A 19412-nucleotide genomic window follows, 5' to 3' on the forward strand; every position below is an offset into this window, starting at 1 on the left:
CCAGAAGCACACATTTTAAAAAATCAAAATAGGCCAGGCGTGGTGGCTCACGTTTGTAATCCCAGCACTTTGGGAGACCACGGCAGGTGAATCACTTGAGCACAAGAATTCGAGACCAGCCTGGGCAACATGGCGAAACTCCATCTCTACTAAAACACCAAAATTAGCCGGGCATTGTGGCGGGCATCTGTAATCCCAGCTACTTGGGAGGCTGAGGCAGGAGAGTCACTTGAACCCGGGAGGCAGAGGTTGCAGTGAACTGAGATTGCGCCACTGCACTCCAGCCTGGGTGACAAAGTGAGACTCTGTCTCAAAAAAACAAACAAAAAAAATTAAAATAAACCTAAGTCCTGTAAGACGTCTTACACAATATTGAAAAAATAATATGTGAACTATTTCAAGCAGGTATTTTATTATTATTACTGTCTTTATCATTATTAATAATTATTAAACAAGTAACTGGAAAATGCCTGGTTAGAAATCTGAGGGCTGTGTCCAGAGAGGGAGAGAAAGCACCGCTGCATTTAGGTGAGACCAGTGATTTAGACACCACCTCCACCTGCTGGCAGCATTGCAAACTACAGGTCCCAGTGTTAAGCGGCTGAAATAAAAGTTTGAGAAACGATCAACTTTAAATTGTGAGGTGACAGCAAATGTCACAGGCAATAATACATCAAATAGGTTCTCTCAACTTCTTGTGGGTCTTTTCTGGGCACAGACTGAAGTGGTTAGCAAAAGCGGACTTCAGGATATGTAACCGCTAAGATTTTGGTTTGGTGAACTTTTTTCTTTTTGGATACAGAGTCTCGCTCTGTCGCCCCGGCTGGAGTGCAGTGGCAAGATCTCGGCTCACTGCAACCTCCACCTCCCAGGTTTAAGCAATTCTCCTGCCTCTGGGGCTACAGGCGCCCACCACCACGCCCAGCTGACTTTTTGTATTTTAGTAGAGATGGGGTTTCACCGTGTTGCCCAGGCTGGTCTCGAACTCCTGAGCTCAGGAAATCCGCTCGACTCAGCCTCCTAAAGTGCTAGGATTGAAGGCGTGAGCCACCGCGTCTGGCCTGGTGAACTTCTTAAAGGAAGGCTGTGATTTCCGAGAATGACGCGGGTAATTCTGTCTGTGTGGTCTGATGATGGGAGGTTGGGCAGCAGAGTCCAGAGCCCAGCAACTCAAGCACCATTAGAAATAGCACACTGAGGCCGGGCGCGGTGGCTCAAGCCTGTAATCCCAGCACTTTGGGAGGCCGAGACGGGCGGATCACGAGGTCAGGAGATCGAGACCATCCTGGGTAACACAGTGAAACCCCGTCTCTACTAAAAATACAAAAACTTAGCCGGGCGAGGTGGCAGGCGCCTGTAGTCCCAGCTACTCGGGAGGCTGAGGCAGGAGAATGGCGTGAACCCGGGAGGCGGAGCTTGCAGTGAGCTGAGATCCGGCCACTGCACTCCAGCCTGGGTGACAGAGCGAGACTCCGTCTCAAAAAAAAAAAAAAAAAAAAAAATAGCACACTGAAACGTGGCCACGGTTCACTTCATGCTTTTCTGATGCCATGAGCACTTTTATTATACCTAGATCGGGTCTGAATTCAACATGAAGTTTAAGGGTCTTGAGGTTCAAGTGCTTTAAAAATAAAACTCTGTCACCATGGAAAACACTGTTTGAAAGCTTGCTGTGAACCCTGGCGCTCCTTCTGGCAGGGCAGTTTGTGTATTTTCTTACCAAATGTGCTGAAGCCCTATTTGGCTTATCTCCGTGTTTGGATAAACGTGTCTAGAGTTGGAACTGCCTTACTGGCTGATGAATTATTTTTCTAAATGGGTTGGCTGGGCTTGGTGCCACACAGCCAGAAAGATATTCCTTGCATCCAATTTCCATTTCCCTGGTAAAGGACACTTTTTCTGTCTATCTTTGCCACAGAAAGCAATCTTTGTGTACATTTCCATTTGTCAATAAATAATTCGAAAGGCCTTAAGCTCTGTTTTTGTGACAACTAAACCATTTTCTTGAACTGTAAGCTGAAGTACCTGTAAGAGTGCTTTCTAGGTGATAATTTCTCAAGTCAAAGCCACTGTTCTGCCTTCCTGAAAAAGATTGCTGCAATGAAAGGGAGGCTTTTGGTCTGTATTAAAACTCTCCTAGAGAGACTAAGTAAGTGGGACAAAGTGCTTCCAGCACAAAACATTTCCACTGTGAAGAATTCTGCCTTCACATACTGATGTCCTGACTAAGTCCTGTCCCAGCCTCTCGCCCTGTAACGGACCATGGGACTGTGCTTCAGGGTGCCTTTCAGAAAGGTTTTCGGCTCTCAAAGATTTACGGGAAATAATTCACGGCCCATGAATGAAGGCAGACTGACTAAAAATAGGCTTGATGCTATGAAACCTTATTTACCCAAATTATAATTAACAAGAGGGCTGTTACTTTTCCCAGGCTTTGTCTCTGAACAGCCTTGAATAAGGGGGTCAGGCTCCAGCAGAGTTTCAAGTTATAGGGTTTCTGCTTAAGGACCATACTTCCAAGCATCCAGCTAGTTTCTCTGAAAAAACAAATACCTGCTTTTCTAGGAAAAGAGATTGAGTTTAAAGTTCCATTAGCCTGAAACATAGCAAAGGAAAACATTACTTTATTCCTAAAATATTTCAGAATGGAATAATTTGTAAAAATATACATGACTAGAGGATGGAAAATTACACAAAACATCCTGAAAAAAATCTATGAATTAAACTACAGTTTATTGCTACTTAACTCAGATAAACTAAGCAAAAGCAACAATAAAAGCCCTAAGATGAAAAATAAAGCAGGGTGGTGACAGTTGTAATCAGATGACTTATCTCCACTCTTTGCTTTTATAATTATATCTCCCAGGAGCTTTTTAATCTGATGCATTACATCACAAAAATGAATTAATAGACGCCAAAAGACTTGAAACATTTTATACTAAATACAACAATGACAAAAATGATTATCTAAATACCAATTCTGGAAAATTCCCGTATTATACAGTTGAAGATAAGAAACATACGTAACAAAAAGGAGACAAGAATTGTAGAAGACAGAACCATCGGTAACTGTAACACTCTTCTGAACCTTCATTTTTCCTCAAATTTTCCTTAACTTTTAAAATTGAGTTTTTTTGTCTTCAGTATTTGAGCAAAAATTTTCTTGTTTCGAAACACTGGGTCAAAGTAAATATAACAAGTATTCACTTGGAGGCCATCTCCTGTGATAAACTGTAAATCGCTAGGTATTTCCTTAAAAATGTATTACCACTTCTTATGTTATAATCCATCACCGAAAATCTGTGTTAACTTTGGAGGCCAAAAAGGGCGGATCATTTGAGGTTAGGAGTTTGAAGTCAGCCTGACCAACATGGTGAAACCCTGTCTCTATTAAAAATACCAAAAAAAATTAGCCAAGTGTGGTGGCGCATGCCTGTAATTCTGGCTACTTGGGAGGCTGAGACACGAGAATCACTTGAACCCAGGAGGTGAAGGTTGCAGTGAGCCGAGATCACGCCACTGCACTCCAGCCTGGGCAACAAAGTGAGACAGACTCCGTCTCAAAAAGAAAAAGAAAGAAAGAAAATCTGTGTTAAAATGTCATTTTAACTATCAGAATTGTGCACCACCAGCTAGTGGTCAAAAACTAGTTGAAGGGCCAAGAGCAATGACTTACACCTGTAATCCCAGAACTTTGGTAGGCCAAGGCAGGAGGATCAACTGAGGCCAGGAGTTTGAGACCAGCCTGGACAAAAATACAAACATTAGCTAGGTGTGGTGGTGCATCGCTGTAGACCTGGCTACTTTGGAGGCTGAGGTGGGAGGATCACTTGAGTGCAGAGGTTTGACACCGCAGTGAGCCATGATCACACCACTGCACTCCAGCCTGGGCAACAGAATAAGACCTTGGTTCTAAACAAACAAACAAACTAGATGGAAAGTAGCTTTAAACAATGTACCTCCTTATGTAATATTATTATTATTTTTTTTTTGAGACACGGTCTCATACTGTCATCCAGGCTGGAGTGTAGTGGTGCAATTATAGCTCACTGAGCCCTCCCAAGTAGCTGGGACTACAGGCACGTGCCACCACATGCGGCTAATTTTTCCCTTCCTTCTTCCCTCCCTCCTTTCCTTCTGCTAATTTTTCTTTTTTCTCCTTCCTTCTTCTCTCTCTTTCTCTTCCTTTCCTTTTCTTTCTTTCCTTCCTTATTTTCTTTCTTTCTCTCTCTCTTCCTCTCTCTCTCTCCCTTCCTTTCCTCCCTCCCTCCCTGTCCTCTCTTTCTTTCTCTCTTTTCCTTCTTTCCTTTCCTTCCTTTCTCTCTCTCTCTCTCTCTTATCCCACTATATTTTCCACACTGGTCTTGAACTCTTTCCGGCCTCTGCTTTCTTAAATAATTTCAACATGTAGGGAAAGTAGGAACATAAGAGGCATAAAGAAGGGGGAGGAGCACAACCTAGTGAAAACCAGAGGGAGAAACAGGAAAGTGAATACTGATCCCTGATACCCCTAAAACTCAGTCCTAGGCAGTGGTCCACCAATCACTGGCAGCTACCTTCCTTGCACAGATAATGCCTTTACAGCCCAGAAAATCTTCTGTAAAATATGTTATTTCAAATCTGAAATACATATCCCCCACCCATGTAATGTCTGTGTATATTTATGCCTGCAGATGTAGCTATACTATCTATATATCTATCTTATAGTAGACATTATATAGTTATTTAAAATGGGGTTGTTGTGGGGCCAGGTGTGGTGGCTCACACCTGTAATCCCAACACTTTGGGAAGCTGAGGCAGGAGGATCGCTTGAGCCCATGAGTTTAACACCAGCCTGGCAAAATAGCGAGACCCCGTCACAAAAGAATAACAACAACAACAACAACAACAACAAAACAGGGTTGTTGTAACATTGGGGGATTTTTTAAAAAAAAGAAAAAATGTAAAATGGGGAAGTAGAAGAAATGCCAGGGAAAATCTACATAATTACTTCAGTCTTACTTTCCTTCTAACTGAAGAATGCGTTGTAAACTACTATAAGGTATTATTCCTAGAATATCATGATGATAGCCACAATTATAATGCAGTAAAATGATGAGTAAAAAGAACACAGAGGAGCATTTTGATAAATATGTGGTCCCAGTCTGCAGCAGAGATTGTAAAAGATTAAAAAACATGGCACTCCTCATTTTCCTTCATAAACACTTTGCAAGTGGTTTAGGTAATACAAAAGACAAAGAGTTAACACAGCACTGAAAAGAAACAGGGCCGTTTTCTACATTTTTAAAGTATCTCGACCATCCTGGCTAACACAGTGAAACCCCGTCTCTACTAAAAAATACAAAAAAAAAAACTAGCTGGGCGAGGTGGCGGGCGCCTGTAGTCCCAGCTACTCGGGAGGCTGAGGCAGGAGAATGGCCTGAACCCGGGAGGCGGAGCTTGCAGTGAGCTGAGATCCGGCCACTGCACTCCAGCAAGGGGGACAGAGTGAGACTCCGTCTCAAAAAAAAAAAAAAAAAAAAAAAAAAAAAAAAAAAAAAGGATCTCAATTTAAAATAATTAAATCAACCAACCTGGCAAATTCTTTTTTTTTTTTTTTTTTTTTTTGAGACGGAGTCTCACTCTGTCCCCCTTGCTGGAGTGCAGTGGCCGGATCTCAGCTCACTGCAAGCTCCGCCTCCCGGGTTTACGCCATTCTCCTGCCTCAGCCTCCCGAGTAGCTGGGACTACAGACGCCCGCCACTTCGCCCGGCTAGTTTTTTGTATTTTTTAGTAGAGACGGGGTTTTACGTGTTAGCCAGGATGGTCTCGATCTTCTGACCTCGTGAGCCGCCCATCTCGGCCTCCCAAAGTGCTGGGATTACAGGCTTGAGCCACCGCGCCTGGCCCCTGGCAAATTCTTAACAATGTTCCATAATACTGGCACAATCTCCACTGGTTTTATAAGACAAGATGCCTAAATTGTTTGGAGGCTTAGATATTTTTAGAAAAAAAATATGACATTACAGGGTTTTTTTTCTATTAAAGAAACTGTTCATTTAAGGAAATAAAGTGTATTTCCTCTCTGAGAGTGTAACAGTTCACTGAACACTTTAGTCTGGTAGCATACAGGTGACATGCGGCTGCTGGTAAGAATGAGCTCACACCAATAAAACCGCAAGGGCACCATATCCAGGCAAACCGCAGGTAAAAGAACAGAGTAAAATGTCTGAGGAATTTAGTCAAGTTCATGTATGTAAAATGTTGGACTTGAGCTCTGACAAGGCTACACTGAGAAGATCTGACCGCGTTAACAGCAAACGGTTATTGACAGCTCACTACTCACAATTTTCATGTTCTCTTTCAAGAAACCTAAGAGATAGACAAACTCCCCTGCAGCTTGGTCTCATGGCTAAGACAATCTCATGGACACATCAAGCTGCAGGGGAGGGTCGTGTGGAACTTTCAGGAAGGCTATTTAAAGGGAGCTGACTCACAGCTGGGACACATGCCCTTTTGCTTCCATGCCTCCCCTTTCTCACCCAGGATGACGGCTGGTGCTCTAGCCATCACTTCCTGGCCTACAGGACGGGAGCTCCATGCTGGACAATCAACTAATCAGCCTTGCGTTACTTACCTTAAAACTTTTTATATGAGAGAATAAACCCCTGCAGCGGTAAGCCACACCTACATGCAGCCACACCTGATCCTGATATACACAATTATATAGATGGGGAAAAAAAAATCAAGGTTAGAGAGGTTAAGTAATATGTCCAAAGTAACCCAGCAAGAAAGGAGCAAGGAGCAAAGCAGCCCAGGTCCGTTGACTCCATGGCCCACGCTCTCCACGAAGCTCCACAAAGGCAGCACCGTAGCACCGTGCCTGGCACATCGCAGGTACACAACGGATCTCTCTCAAATACACGAATGACTTTGTTATACAGCCTCATTAGTATTTCAGATAGGAGTTTAAACACAGCCTCCATCACACTGTATTCCTTCAGAAATTTTAAACACATAGGAGAAAATGCATTGTTTTGTCAATAAAACTAGGACATCCGTGAAATAAACATGGAAGACAGTATCTAATTGTAAAGCACTAAAATAGATTAAATCACATCAATTCTTGAAAAAGAGTAAATAAACTATTTTCTTACCGATAGTCACATCTCCTCTGATTTCACTTTCTACACATACAACTGCTCCAGGAGCAATCTTCACACTGTAGCAAGAAAAAGGTAACATTTACCAGGGGTAAGATTAAAAATATTGTTGGAGAAGCTACCCTGACACTGTAATGAAAACAAGGTTTAAAAAATGATGGAAAAAAAGACCAGATGCAGTGGCTCACACCTGTAATCCTAGCACTCTGGGAGGCTGAGGTGGGCGGATCACCTCAGGTCGGGAATTCGACACCAGCCTTACCAACACGGAGAAACCCCATCTCTACTAAAAATACAAAATTAGCTGGTGTGGTAGCGGGCACCTGTAATCCCAGCTACTCGGGAGGCTGAGGCAGGAGAATCACTTGAACTCGGGAGGCGGAGGTTGCAGTGAGCCGAGATCGCGCCACTGCACTCAAGCATGGGTAATAAGAGTGAAACTCCATCTCAGAAAAAAACAAAAAAAGATGGAAAAATGGAAAGTCAATGGTAAGAGGGTAAGGTTTTAATAGATTATAAATTTTTCAATTGGTATATTGTCCATCATCCCAAATCACATGTGCTATAGTATTAAAATGCTTGAGAAGAGTTTTGAACCTTTTCTTTTAATATCAGCATGTTTCTAAACAGCAAACAGCTGAAAACAACCTAGATATTCATTAGTGGAAGATCAGTTAATAAATTATGGTATATTATAGACTATTACATGGTCATCAAAAAGAATGAATAATCCCTTGTCAAGATTTTAGAATGGCTGTGCACAGTGGCTTACACCTGTAATCCCAGCACTCTGAGAGGCCAAGGAAGGAGAATTGCTTAAGCCCAGGAATTCAAGACCAGTCTGGGCAACATAGTGCGACCTCATCTCTTAAAAAAAAAAAAAAAAAAAAAAAAAAAAGGAACGATCTCCAAGCTATATTGTTAAAAGTAAAAAAAAGTGAAGTGAGAAAATAGACAGTATATAATATGCCATTATTTTTGTAAAGGCAGGGTGAAAAAATATACATTTAAACTATTTAACAACCAGCAAAGTAATACTAACTTAGAAATTTAAAATTTACAAATACTTCTATTTACTCTCATATATATACATACACACACATAAACATGAGAGAAACTTTTTACAAAGTAATATAAATTGTAGTACAAATTATTCAAAAGACTCTAATAATTTCCATATAACTTATTGATGCTTTTTTATATTCTGCTGTTATCTTTTGTTTGACAAAGCTGTATGTAAACACCGACCCTAGCTGAACCATGAGCGGACATGAGGAAGTGCATCAAATGACTTCTCCATTACAGTGATGGTTATTAAGAAACTTCATTAAGAAAAGAATTTTTCTAAATGGCAATGACATTCACGGTGTTAAATCTGCTCTCAGCTACTATGAAATAACACTAACATTTTAGATATTTTGTCTTCATAATTTTGTTTGGATTTTTCAAAATTTTGATTTCCAATTGTTCCACTTTGGGCTGGGCATGGTGGCTCATACCTGTAATCCCAGGACTTTGGGAGGCCAAGGCAGGTGGATCACCTGAGGTGAGGAGTTTGAGACCAACCAACCTGGCCAACATGGCGAAACTCTGTCTCTATTAAAAATACAAAAATTAGCCGGGCATGGTGGTGGGTGCCTATAGTCCCAGCTACTGGGGAGGCTGAGGCAGGAGAATGGCGTGACCCCGGGAGGCAGAGCTTGCAGTGAGCCGAGGTAGCGCCACTGCACTTCAGCCTGGGCGACAGAGCGATACTCCATCTCAAAAAAAAAAAAAAAAAAAAAAAAGAAAAGAAAAGTGTAAATGTTTGTGCAAGAACACTTATGTAAAAATATTAAAACACTATTTTATCTATTCTATGTTGAAATACCATATGCATACATCTAAGCAGAGACTAGTAAGTAACAAAGTAAAAACCTCTTCCCCCTCCCAGGTTGGACATCACCGAATGAGTAGAAGCACGAAAGTCATGAAGAGAAAGGCAGCAGGTAAGGCTGGGAGGAAAAGCAGGACCAGCCCATGAACAAGCTTGTACACCATGACAAGGGATTTGAATTTGCACCTGTAGGCAAGAAGTCACTGAAAGATTCCCATTCCCAAGCCAACAATGTCACAAAATGGTATGCAGATAATTGACACGTATGAAGAAGTACTTGGCGGTGGTGGGGGTCAGGGAGGCAGCTGGTCTAATCCTACAGAGAGAATGCACGCCTGAAATGCTGTATTAGTCCGTTTTCACACTGCTATACAGAACTTCCCTGAGACTGGGTAGTTTATAAAGGAAAGAGGTTTAATTGACTCACAGTTCCACATGACTGGGGAGGTCTCAGGAAACTTACAATTATGGCGGAAGGTAAAGGGGAAGCAGGCACCTTCTTCACAAGGCAGCAGGACAGAGAGACAGTGAGAGCGCAGGGAAAACTACCATTTATAAAACCATCAGGTCTTGTGAGAATTCACTCACTATCACGAGAACCGCATGGGGGAAACCACTCCCATAATCCAATCACTCAGATTACTCGTCCCTCCCTCAACAGGTGGGCATTATAATTCAAGATGAGATGTGAGTGGGGACACAGGGCCAAACCACATCAAATGCACTGGTAGCACATAGGAGAAGCTGCAGGTATGTCTAGGAAATAGAAACAAGACTTGGCAATAAACACATTTAATAAAAATCTGGTTTCTAGGCAACGTTGAAGGTAGGTACTTCCCATTCCTTGTTACAGGCCCCAAGGACCATAAAGTGTGTATAATCACATCCCTCAGTATCCAGTATCTGTGGGAGATTGGTTCCCAGACCAATCCTCAGATGTTCAAGTCTCTGATATAAAATGCTGCAATATTTGCATAAAGCCTATACACATCCTCTCATACTTTGTCATTTCTAGATAATTTACAATACCTAATATAATGTAAATGCTCTGTAAATAGTTATACTGTATTGTTTACAGACACAATTTTTTTTTTTCCTATTTTCGATCTGAGGTTGGTTGAATCCATGGATGTGGAACCCATGGATATAAAGAGCAAACTATATTTGCTTTCTTCTCTGTGGAGGGGAAATAAGTTTGACTAGTGTATTAGTCTGTTCTCACACTGCTAATAAAGACATATTTGAGACTGGATAATTTATAAAGGAAAGAGGTTTAATTGACTCACAGTTCAGCATGGCTGGGGAGGCCTCAGGAAACCTACAACTATGGCAGAAGGGGCAGCAAACATGTCCTTCTTCACATGGTGGCAGGGAGGAGAATGAGTGCCCAGTGAAGGGAGAAGTCCCTTATAAAACCATTAGATCTTGTGAGAACTAACTCATATCATGAGAACAGGAAGGGGGAAATGGCCCCCATGAGTCAATTATCTCCACCTGGTCCCTCCCACAACATGTGGGAATTATGGGAACTACAATTCAAAATGAGATTTGGGTGGTGACACAGCCAAACCATATCAACTACAGAAGGATGGGGGTGAGGGGCATGGAGTGAAATAAGGAAACTGGTGCCATCCTGTCCCCTTCCTGGGAAGGGATGATTTCTGATGGAGAGGGAAACTCAAATTCCAGGGCTGAAAATCAGCTGCTCTGACTCAGCTTCATTTACGCCAGAAAAACAACCCAAACCAGCCCGGGTCACATGGTAAAACCCAATCTCTACAAAAAATACAAAACTTAGCTGGGTATGGTGGCTTACACCTGTACTCCCAGCTACTTGGGGGGCTGAGGCAGGAGGACTGCTTGAGCCCAGGAGGTAGAGGTTGCAGTGAGCCGAGATCGCATCACTGCACTCCAGCCTGGGTGACGGAGTGAAACTCTGTCTCAAAAAAAAAAAAAAAAAAAAAAAAAAAAAAAGAAGGAAAAAAAGAAAAAAGAAAAGAAAAAGAAAACTAACCAAAAGTCAGGAGCCAGGGAGCAAAGTCAAAGCCTCTAGGTTTCTGATCTGGAAAACTAATGGCACCATCTGAGAATAGCCTATGGGAGGAGGGGCAGATTTCAGAGAAAAAAGTCATTTGGCTAAATTTTAGATAAACTCAGTCTGAGGTATCTATGGAGTAGTCAACAGATATGCCCAATAAGCGACTGAAAATACAGATTTTGAAGCTCATAAGAGAGTTCTAAAAATACAGCTGTGAGAGACAGAAGGGTAAAGATTCTTTCATTAACATGACTCTCCATCATTTCTATGCCAGAATCTTACCCCAAAGTATTCCCTAATATACATGCAAAGTAAGATGAAAACTATTTTTCAGATTGTACCAATCTCCCTACTAGTGTGATGAACTAAAAAAAAAAGACATACACAAATTTTTCTTCCACAATTTAGGGTGGACAAACTTCACACCGCAATGTATTTCTAAAGCTCTAAGTAAAGAAAAAAATAATGTATCAGATAGAAAAAACTAATAATCCCTGAGTCTATCTTCAAGAAATGGTTTTGAGAATAGACACAGCTCCAGCTGTTTCCATCATTTTGTCAGGCTCTGACTTTTTACAAGGCATAAGTCAATGAAATCCTACCAATGGTCCTTCTGGGTGATACAGCCTGTCAAGAGTCAATTTGGGCCAGGTGCAGTGGCTCACGCCTGTAATCCCAGCACTTTGGGAGGCTGAGGCGGGCATATTCCTTGAGGTCAGGAGTTCGAGACCAGCCTGGCCAACATGGTGAAACCCCGTCTCTACTAAAAATACAAAAATTGGCCAGGTGTGGTCGTGGGCACCTGTAGTCCCAGTTACTCAGGAGGCTGAGGCAGGATGATCGCTTGAACCCGGTAGGCAAAGGTTGTAGTGAGCTGAGATTGCGTCACTGCACTCCAGCCTGGGCAACAGAGTGAGACTCCAATTCAAAAAAAAAAAAAGGAAGCAGGCATGGTGCAAAGCTTTCACGGCACTCCAACCTGAGCGACTCTGTCTCAAAAAAAAAAAAAAAAAAGTCAATCTGCTGAAATAACAGAAAATATGTAGCCCTCCTACTGTATTGGAGAAGAAAGATTTTAGTAAGATTAGAAGAAAGAAATTAGAAGAAAGTAAAAGAAAGAAAACTTTAGTAAAAGCAGAAAATCACCTGGTCTAACCCTCTCATATTACAGAAAAAACTGAAATTCAGAGACTAGAAATTTCTTGGAGCAGAGTTCATTCCTGGGGCATCACTGTCCTGAAATCAGTCATCTCTCTTCTAGTTGAAAGTTTTCTGGAAACATCCTGTCACTCCAGATGTTTTTCCATGATAAATGAATGACACTGTCCTTGAATGTATCACCATCTGTAAATGTCATTTCTCCGACACTTTTCACTTAAAGTGGGTTTTTATGGTAAAATATGCAGTTTTATTAAGCCCTGGTCAAATAAATTAGCCTCTATAAAATGTCTCTTGTTTTAGACCTTATTTCTCATTGCAATTTTCCATTTCCTCAGCTTCCTTCCCATTATGAAAAGAGCATTATCTAACATTTAACTTGTCCTGGGCAACTGAGAGTAGGAGAGACTCACAAGTGCCCCCTGCCTTCAGTTTTACGCCCAAGGGAGAGATCCCAGGTAATGCTTGCATCACAATCAGCACACTTCTCAGTGGGGGAGGGAAGAATTAATTCACCAACTAGGCCAACTAAAACGTGGTCCCAATATCTCTGCAAGGACCCCTCTGTATCTCGGAGTGGTGGGAGCAGAGAGGTGAGCCGGCAGATGGGAGGGCAAGACTTAACCTCAGATCTGTTAAAGTAACAAGTCAACAATACCTTCATCTTCACTGTCAGCTACTATCTACTGCACATAATATTTATAACACATCTGTTCCTCTTTAGCTTACAAAAAAAAATTATAGAGCATCTGCTTAAATGGAAGAAAAATCTAAATTTTAATTTACGGCACCAGAAACAATGTCAGTTTTCTTTGTCAAAAAGAGTCAGCAGAGGGAGCTCAACACTGCTGCTGTTCGAAACGGCTTTACTTTTGCACTTGTGTCATCCCAGCCACCAACAGCCACCAAGAGACCCCAGCAATGAAGACTACCGGAGAAGCAGCCAAAATTGCCCTCCCCATATGTTTACAAAGGAGCTTGTTCACTCCACGCCTGGCAGAAAATGTCACAGTTCTAAGCTTATACACTATCGGTGGGAATGTAAATTAGTTCATCTATTGAAAATAGTATGGTGACTTCTCAAAGGACTAAAGACAGAAGTACCATTGGACCCAGCAATTCATATAGAACTACCAATCCAAATGGAACTACCATTCGACCCAGGATCTACTCAAAGAAAACCATCGTACTAAAAAGACAATTAAACTCCTTTATCACTGTACTACTCACAATAGCAAAGTATGGAATCAACCTAAGTGTTCATCAACGGATGACTGGATAAAGGAAATGGGGTGTATCTATACGATGGAATACTACAGAGCCATAAAAAAGAAAGGAATCATGTCTTTTGCAACAACATGGATGGATCTGGAGGCCATTACCGTATGAAATAACTCAGAAACAGGCCGAGCACGGTGGCTCAAGCCTGTAATCCCAGCACTTTGGGAGGCCGAGACGGGCGGATCACGAGGTCAGGAGATCGAGACCATCCTGGTTAACATGGTGAAACCCCGTCTCTACTAAAAAATACAAAAAACTAGCCAGGCGAGGTGGCGGACGCCTGTAATCCCAGCTACTCGGGAGGCTGAGGCAGGAGAATGGCGTGAACCCGGGAGGCGGAGCTTGCAGTGAGCTGAGATCCGGCCACTGCACTCCAGCCTGGGTGACAGCGCGAGACTCCGTCTCAAAAAAAAAAAAAAAAAAAAAAAAGAAATAACTCAGAAACAAAATCAAATGCACATGTTCTCACTTTTAAGTTGGAGCTAAAATGAGTACACAGAAACATAAAGAGGGAAATAACAGACACTGGGGACTCTAAAAGCAGCGAGGGTAGGAGGGGTGTGAGGGCTGAAAAATTACCCATCGAGTACAACATTCACTATTTGGGTGATAAGTACACTAGAAGCTCAAACTTCACCATTACGCAATATATCTGTGCAACAAATCTGCGCATGTACTCCCCGCATCTGAATATATAGTGTGTGTGTGTGTGTGTGTGTGTGTGCGCGTGCGTGTGGGTCACAGTTCGAGGCGCGGATCCCCTTCTGACAGCGACCGTAAATCCCTTTACACACCCCACCCTCCAGAGACAGGAAGGGCCTGGGGTGCGGCCAGCACTGGCGTGGGGTCTCGCAACATGCAGCAGAGAATCCAGCGCCAAGCCGTGGGGTACAGCTGCCCCAAGTACCGCCGATTGTGCTGGAGAAGGGAGCCCGCCTCCCCCTGCGCCCCAAGAAAAAGCTGACGTCACCCTCTCCTCGCAGCCCCGCCGGGAGACCCCCTCTGCGCAGGCGCCTACGGGGAGGGAAGGACAGACAGGAACAAAAACCTTCCAGGCGGTGACTCCGTGTCCCTTCTCAGCCTTCCCCGCCCCCACTCCGTAGCCCCCTCCCTCAGTGGACGCCAGGTCTGGGCTTGAGGTACCTTCAGCCCGAAGGCCCAGGATGAGACACCCTCTGAGTCGCCACCATTGGCGACCAGGAACAGGTTCCACCCCTACGCAAAGCTGAGAAAGGGCTTTTCTCAAGCACCAGACCCACCTCTTTTGAGTCTTCTCCGCCATGGTACGGCCCCAATTGGAGCGGAGATCCACACCACCGCCTGGGTAGAGCGATAATTCCACACGCGATTGGAGAGCCTGGCAGGGTTGGGAGAGGGGTGGAGCCGGGGTGGGGCGAGGACTCTGCGGGGCGGGGTCAGGGAAGCTTGCGGCTGTTGTTTGCGTCGAGTCTGGGCGCACAGGACTGTGCGTGGCAGCGGTGCGGGGCCGTAGACCCTAATTTGGAACAGCCATTGGCTGGGCACAGGCCAGCACTTTGGGAGGCCGAAAGGCCGAGGCAGGAGGAGCGCTCGAGGCCAGGAGTGCGAGACTGCGAGACCAGCCTGGTAACATAGTGAGACCCTCTCTTCCTGAAAAAAAAAAAAAAAAAAAAAAAAAAAAAAAAGGCCGGGCGCGGTGGCTCAAGCCTGTAATCCCAGCACTTTGGGAGGCCGAGGCGGGCGGATCACAAGGTCAGGAGATCGAGACCACAGTGAAACCCCGTCTCTACTAAAAATACAAAAAATTAGCCGGGCGCGGTGGCGGGCGCCTGTAGTCCTAGCTACTCAGGAGGCTGAGGCAGGAGAATGGCGTGAACCCAGGAGGCGGAGCTTGCAGTGAGCCGAGATCGCGCCACTGCACTCCAGCCTGGGCAACAGCGTGAGACTCCGTCTCAAAAAAAAAAAAAAAAAGAAAAAGAAAAGAAAAAGCCGGTCACAATGACCAGCGCCTGTACACCTAGTTACTCGAGAGGATCGCCTGAGCCCAATGAAGCTGCAGCGAGCTATGAGCATGCTACTGCACTGCAGCCTGGGCTACAAAGCTAGATATTATCTCTGATAAAAGAATAAAAGCTGTTTATTGCAATCCAGTGCGCGTCATTATGCCCTCATTTTACCCACTTGCGTAGGCGTAATCATACCCTAAAGATATTCCTCTGACCTCGCCGTTGCTGCTTTTCAGCCTCTGCCTTTCTCTACACATTAGGACTTTTCCTGGCCCTTTTCTCGCTCTATCCTTCCTATAGGTTAAGCGCCCTCCACCTGCTTGCTCTCTAATGAATGTCTCTGGTTCTGCCCGCTCTGCCGATCTTCACACCTGATATTCGGTTGACTGACATCTCCACTCAGAGTCATATCGAACCTAAAACTTCCAGAACTTCGATTAACACTCCCGTCCTCCCTCCAACCTGCTGCTTTTTTGATCCACACCATTTGCCCAGTTGCTCAAGCCAGACACTCGAGAGTCACCCTGGCACTCCTCACCCCTACATCTTGTAATAGACCTGCAAGTTCTGCTTGTCCTAGCTCGGGTCTCATGCTTACACTTTACCCTGTCAACCCGACCATCTCTGTAATCTAATCTCAGCTGATGCGTCTCTCTCAATTGTTTGCTCCTTCCATACTTGGCCTCTGAAATCACACCCCCTCATCTCACCCCCCCCAACCCTGATCCAAGTAATTCTCCTGTAGTCAAAATCATCCTTTAAAAGACAAATTGAGGCCGGGCACGTGTCTCACACCTGTAATTAATCGCAGCACTTTGGGGGGCCGAAATGGGAGGATCGCTTGAGGCCAGGAGTTGGAGACCAGCCTGGTCAACACAGCAAGATCCCATCTCTATATTTTTTTCTATAATGTATTTTTTTAAAAATGGAAAAATAAGAGCCAAATTCAGTTATTTTATTTCCCCTTTCTCTTAAAATCCACACTGCTTTCCATAACCTATCTCTGAGCTACATCAAGCCCCTGCCTACTTCTCTCTTCTCTCATTTCGTGTTCCTCTTCCTCTTTCTATGTGTTGGATCACACCCTCATTCTCCAAAAAAGCAAAGCTGACACTCCACCCTCAACCGCTTTCACTTGCCCCCACCCTAACACCTTCTGACCCTTTATCTCTCAGATGTCACATACTCAGTTTTCAACCAGAGAAACAGAACTAGTAGTAGATGTATATCAAGAGGTTTATTGTAAGGAATTGGCTTACATGATTGTGGGGCTCCAGCTAAGCAAGTCCAAAATCTGCACACTACGCTGGAACTCTCATGCAAGGGGTGAGGCTATTGTTTACAGGAGGAATTTCTTCAGGGAAGCCCAGCTCTGTCTTATGGCCTTCAACTGATTGAATCAGGCCCACCCAGATTAGCCGGGATAATCTCCCTTCCTTAAAGTGAACATCAGTTCACTTTAGGAAGGATGGACTTTAATCACATCCACAAAATACCTTTACAGCAGCATCTAGGTTAGTGTTTGACTAATGACTTGGGAATGTAGCCTAACCAAGTTGACACAAAAAAACTGACCATCACACTCAGGGACTTAGTTCTTTCTGGCTGCTATAACAAAATACAGTTGGCCCTTTGTATCTGTGGGTTTGACATCTGTGATTGGTTGACATCAACCAACGTTGGATCAAAAATTTGGGAGAAAAAAATTACACAAGTTTCCAAAAAGCAAAACTTGAATTTGCTGCATGCCAAGTACTACATTGAAGCCATGTGAATGAAGTGATATGTAGGAATTGTATTAGATATTCTGAATAATATAAAGATGATTGAAAGGATATGGGAGGGTATGCATCAGTTAGTTATATGCAAATATTACACCATTTTATATCAGGGACTTGAGCATCTGCAGATTTTGGCATCAGGGTATCCGGGAACCAGTTCCCCAAGCATACTGAGAGTGGGTTATACCTTAGACTGGATACAGTAGTCCTTTCTTATCCTCGGGGGTTACATTCCAAGACCTCTAGTGGATGCCTGAAACCACAGATATTACTGAACCCTCTATATACTATGCACGCATTTCCTTTTCCTCATTAATAGTTTTATGGATAAAAGATTTATTCTTACCATAGATCTTAGCAACCTCAGAATATAGGTTTGGTTTCTTTCCCTTTTAAATCAAGAAATTTTCACATTTTCACTTAAAGAAAGCATTTTACAGTTTCTCTTTGGCAGATCCAAATCACCAGCATCGCTACTTTTGTGCTTTGGGGCCATTATGAAGTAAAATAAGAGTGACTTGAACACAAGCACTGTGATACTACAACAGTGTATCTGATAACTGAGAAGGCCTTAATAGGCAGGTAGTATCAACAATGTGGATACTGAGGACAAAGGGATGATTCATGTCCTGGCCTAGAGAGAGCAGGATGGTACCATAGTTCGTCATGCTACTCAAAATGGTGTGCAATTTAAAACTCACGAATTGTTTATTTCTGGAATTTTCTATGTAATATTTTTGGACTGACGTTGACCACAGAAGATGAAACCATGGATAAGGGCGACTACTGTTATTTATAAACAAAGACATTTATTCCTAACAGTTCTAGAGGCTGGGGAGTCCAAGATCAAAGCGCTGGAGATTCTATGTCTGATGAGAGCCCTCATCACCTAATCACCTCCCAAATGTCCCACCTTTTAATTGCCAAGTAGTCAATAAAATATCAGATGTGAAGCTTGGCAGAGAGGACAGAACCTCGAAGGTTTTATGTCAACATATGAATTCTGGAGGGACACAAACATTCAGACCATAGCACCATTTAATAAAAAATAGGCTACCCTTCGTATTCTAATTATTTTCTCAATGGGGTACGGATTGCACTCATCACCAGCTATACTTACTTATCTTACCATTCCCCACAAAGACTTAAGTTCCACGAAGGTAGGACCGTGTGAGTTTTGTTCCCACTCTTTACTCAGCACCAACCACAGTGCCTGGTGCATGGTTGATATTCCCGTAAACTTGTTGAATAAGTATATGCATGAATTTAGAGTATCCTGTCGCTGCCAACCATGTAAACACCTATCCATTTTCAAGCAATGTCTATCTATATTAATTTGAAAGACTTTTATGCCATACTTATAAAGGACCATTTTATCAGTATTAGGTACAGTGTCCAGGGCCCATAGGCTTTTTGGGGATCAATGAACTGTTTGAAACCTGAAAATAAAATGTACTGATTCCAGAATGCAAAAAGTACAGGTAGGAATTAATTAATACTAACGCCAGGCACAGTGGCACATGCCTGTAACCCCAGCACTTTGGGAAGCTGAGGCAGGTGGATTGTTTGAGTTAGGAGTTCGAGATTAGTCCAGGCAACATGGCAAAACCCTGTTTCTACAAAAAATACAAAAATTAGCGAGGCGTGGTGGCATGTGCCTATAGTCCCAGCTACTTGGGGCCTGAGGTGGGAGGATCACTTGAGCCCAGGAGGTCAAGGTTGCAATGAGCCAAGATCATGCCTCTGCACTCTAGCCTAGGCAACAGAGCAAGAGCCTGTCTCAATAAATAAATAAATAAGTAAATGCATATATACTTTTTTTTTTTTTGAGATGAGTTTCACTCTTGTTTCCCAGGCTGTAGTGCAATGGCATGATCTCAGCCTACTGCAACCTCTGCCTCCCGGGTTCAAGTGATTCTCCTGCCTCAGCCTCCTGAGAAGCTGGAATTATAGGCACCCGCCACCATGCCTGGCTATTCTTTTTGTATTTTTAGTAGAGACAGAGTTTCACCATGTAGGCCAGGCTGGTCTCGAACTCCTGACCTCAGGTGATCCACCTGCCTCTACCTCCCAAAGTGCTGGGATTACAGGCATGAGTCACCGCGTCCAACCCCATACATACATACTTTTTTTTTTTTTTTTTTTTGAGAC

The 19412-nt window shown here is 43.4% G+C and overlaps 2 protein-coding genes across 11 annotated transcripts in view; both read right to left on the reverse strand.

The window, feature by feature from the left end:
• Positions 1–19412, reverse strand: part of SMIM18 (small integral membrane protein 18) — a 577762-nt gene that overhangs the window by 492146 nt on the left and 66204 nt on the right. The gene's annotated exons all lie outside the window — the stretch shown is intronic.
• DCTN6 (dynactin subunit 6) overlaps positions 1–19412 on the reverse strand; it is a 1120059-nt gene that overhangs the window by 13013 nt on the left and 1087634 nt on the right. For 5 of the 10 annotated variants that reach the window (XM_050802572.1, XM_050802571.1, XM_050802576.1 and 2 more), the window contains exons 2-3: positions 14755–14797; positions 7137–7201 (exon numbers count right to left, since the gene is read on the reverse strand). In XM_050802572.1, the coding sequence (XP_050658529.1) occupies positions 7137–7201; positions 14755–14777 (88 nt within the window). In that variant the 5' untranslated portion in view covers positions 14778–14797. Of the gene's footprint in view, positions 1–7136; positions 7202–14754; positions 14845–19412 lie in introns of all 10 variants that reach the window. The other 5 variants (XM_050802578.1, XM_050802577.1, XM_050802580.1 and 2 more) reach the window with 2 other exon arrangements.

The sequence above is a fragment of the Macaca thibetana genome, chromosome 8 (assembly GCF_024542745.1).
Source record: "Macaca thibetana thibetana isolate TM-01 chromosome 8, ASM2454274v1, whole genome shotgun sequence".
Taxonomy (NCBI): domain Eukaryota; kingdom Metazoa; phylum Chordata; class Mammalia; order Primates; family Cercopithecidae; genus Macaca; species Macaca thibetana.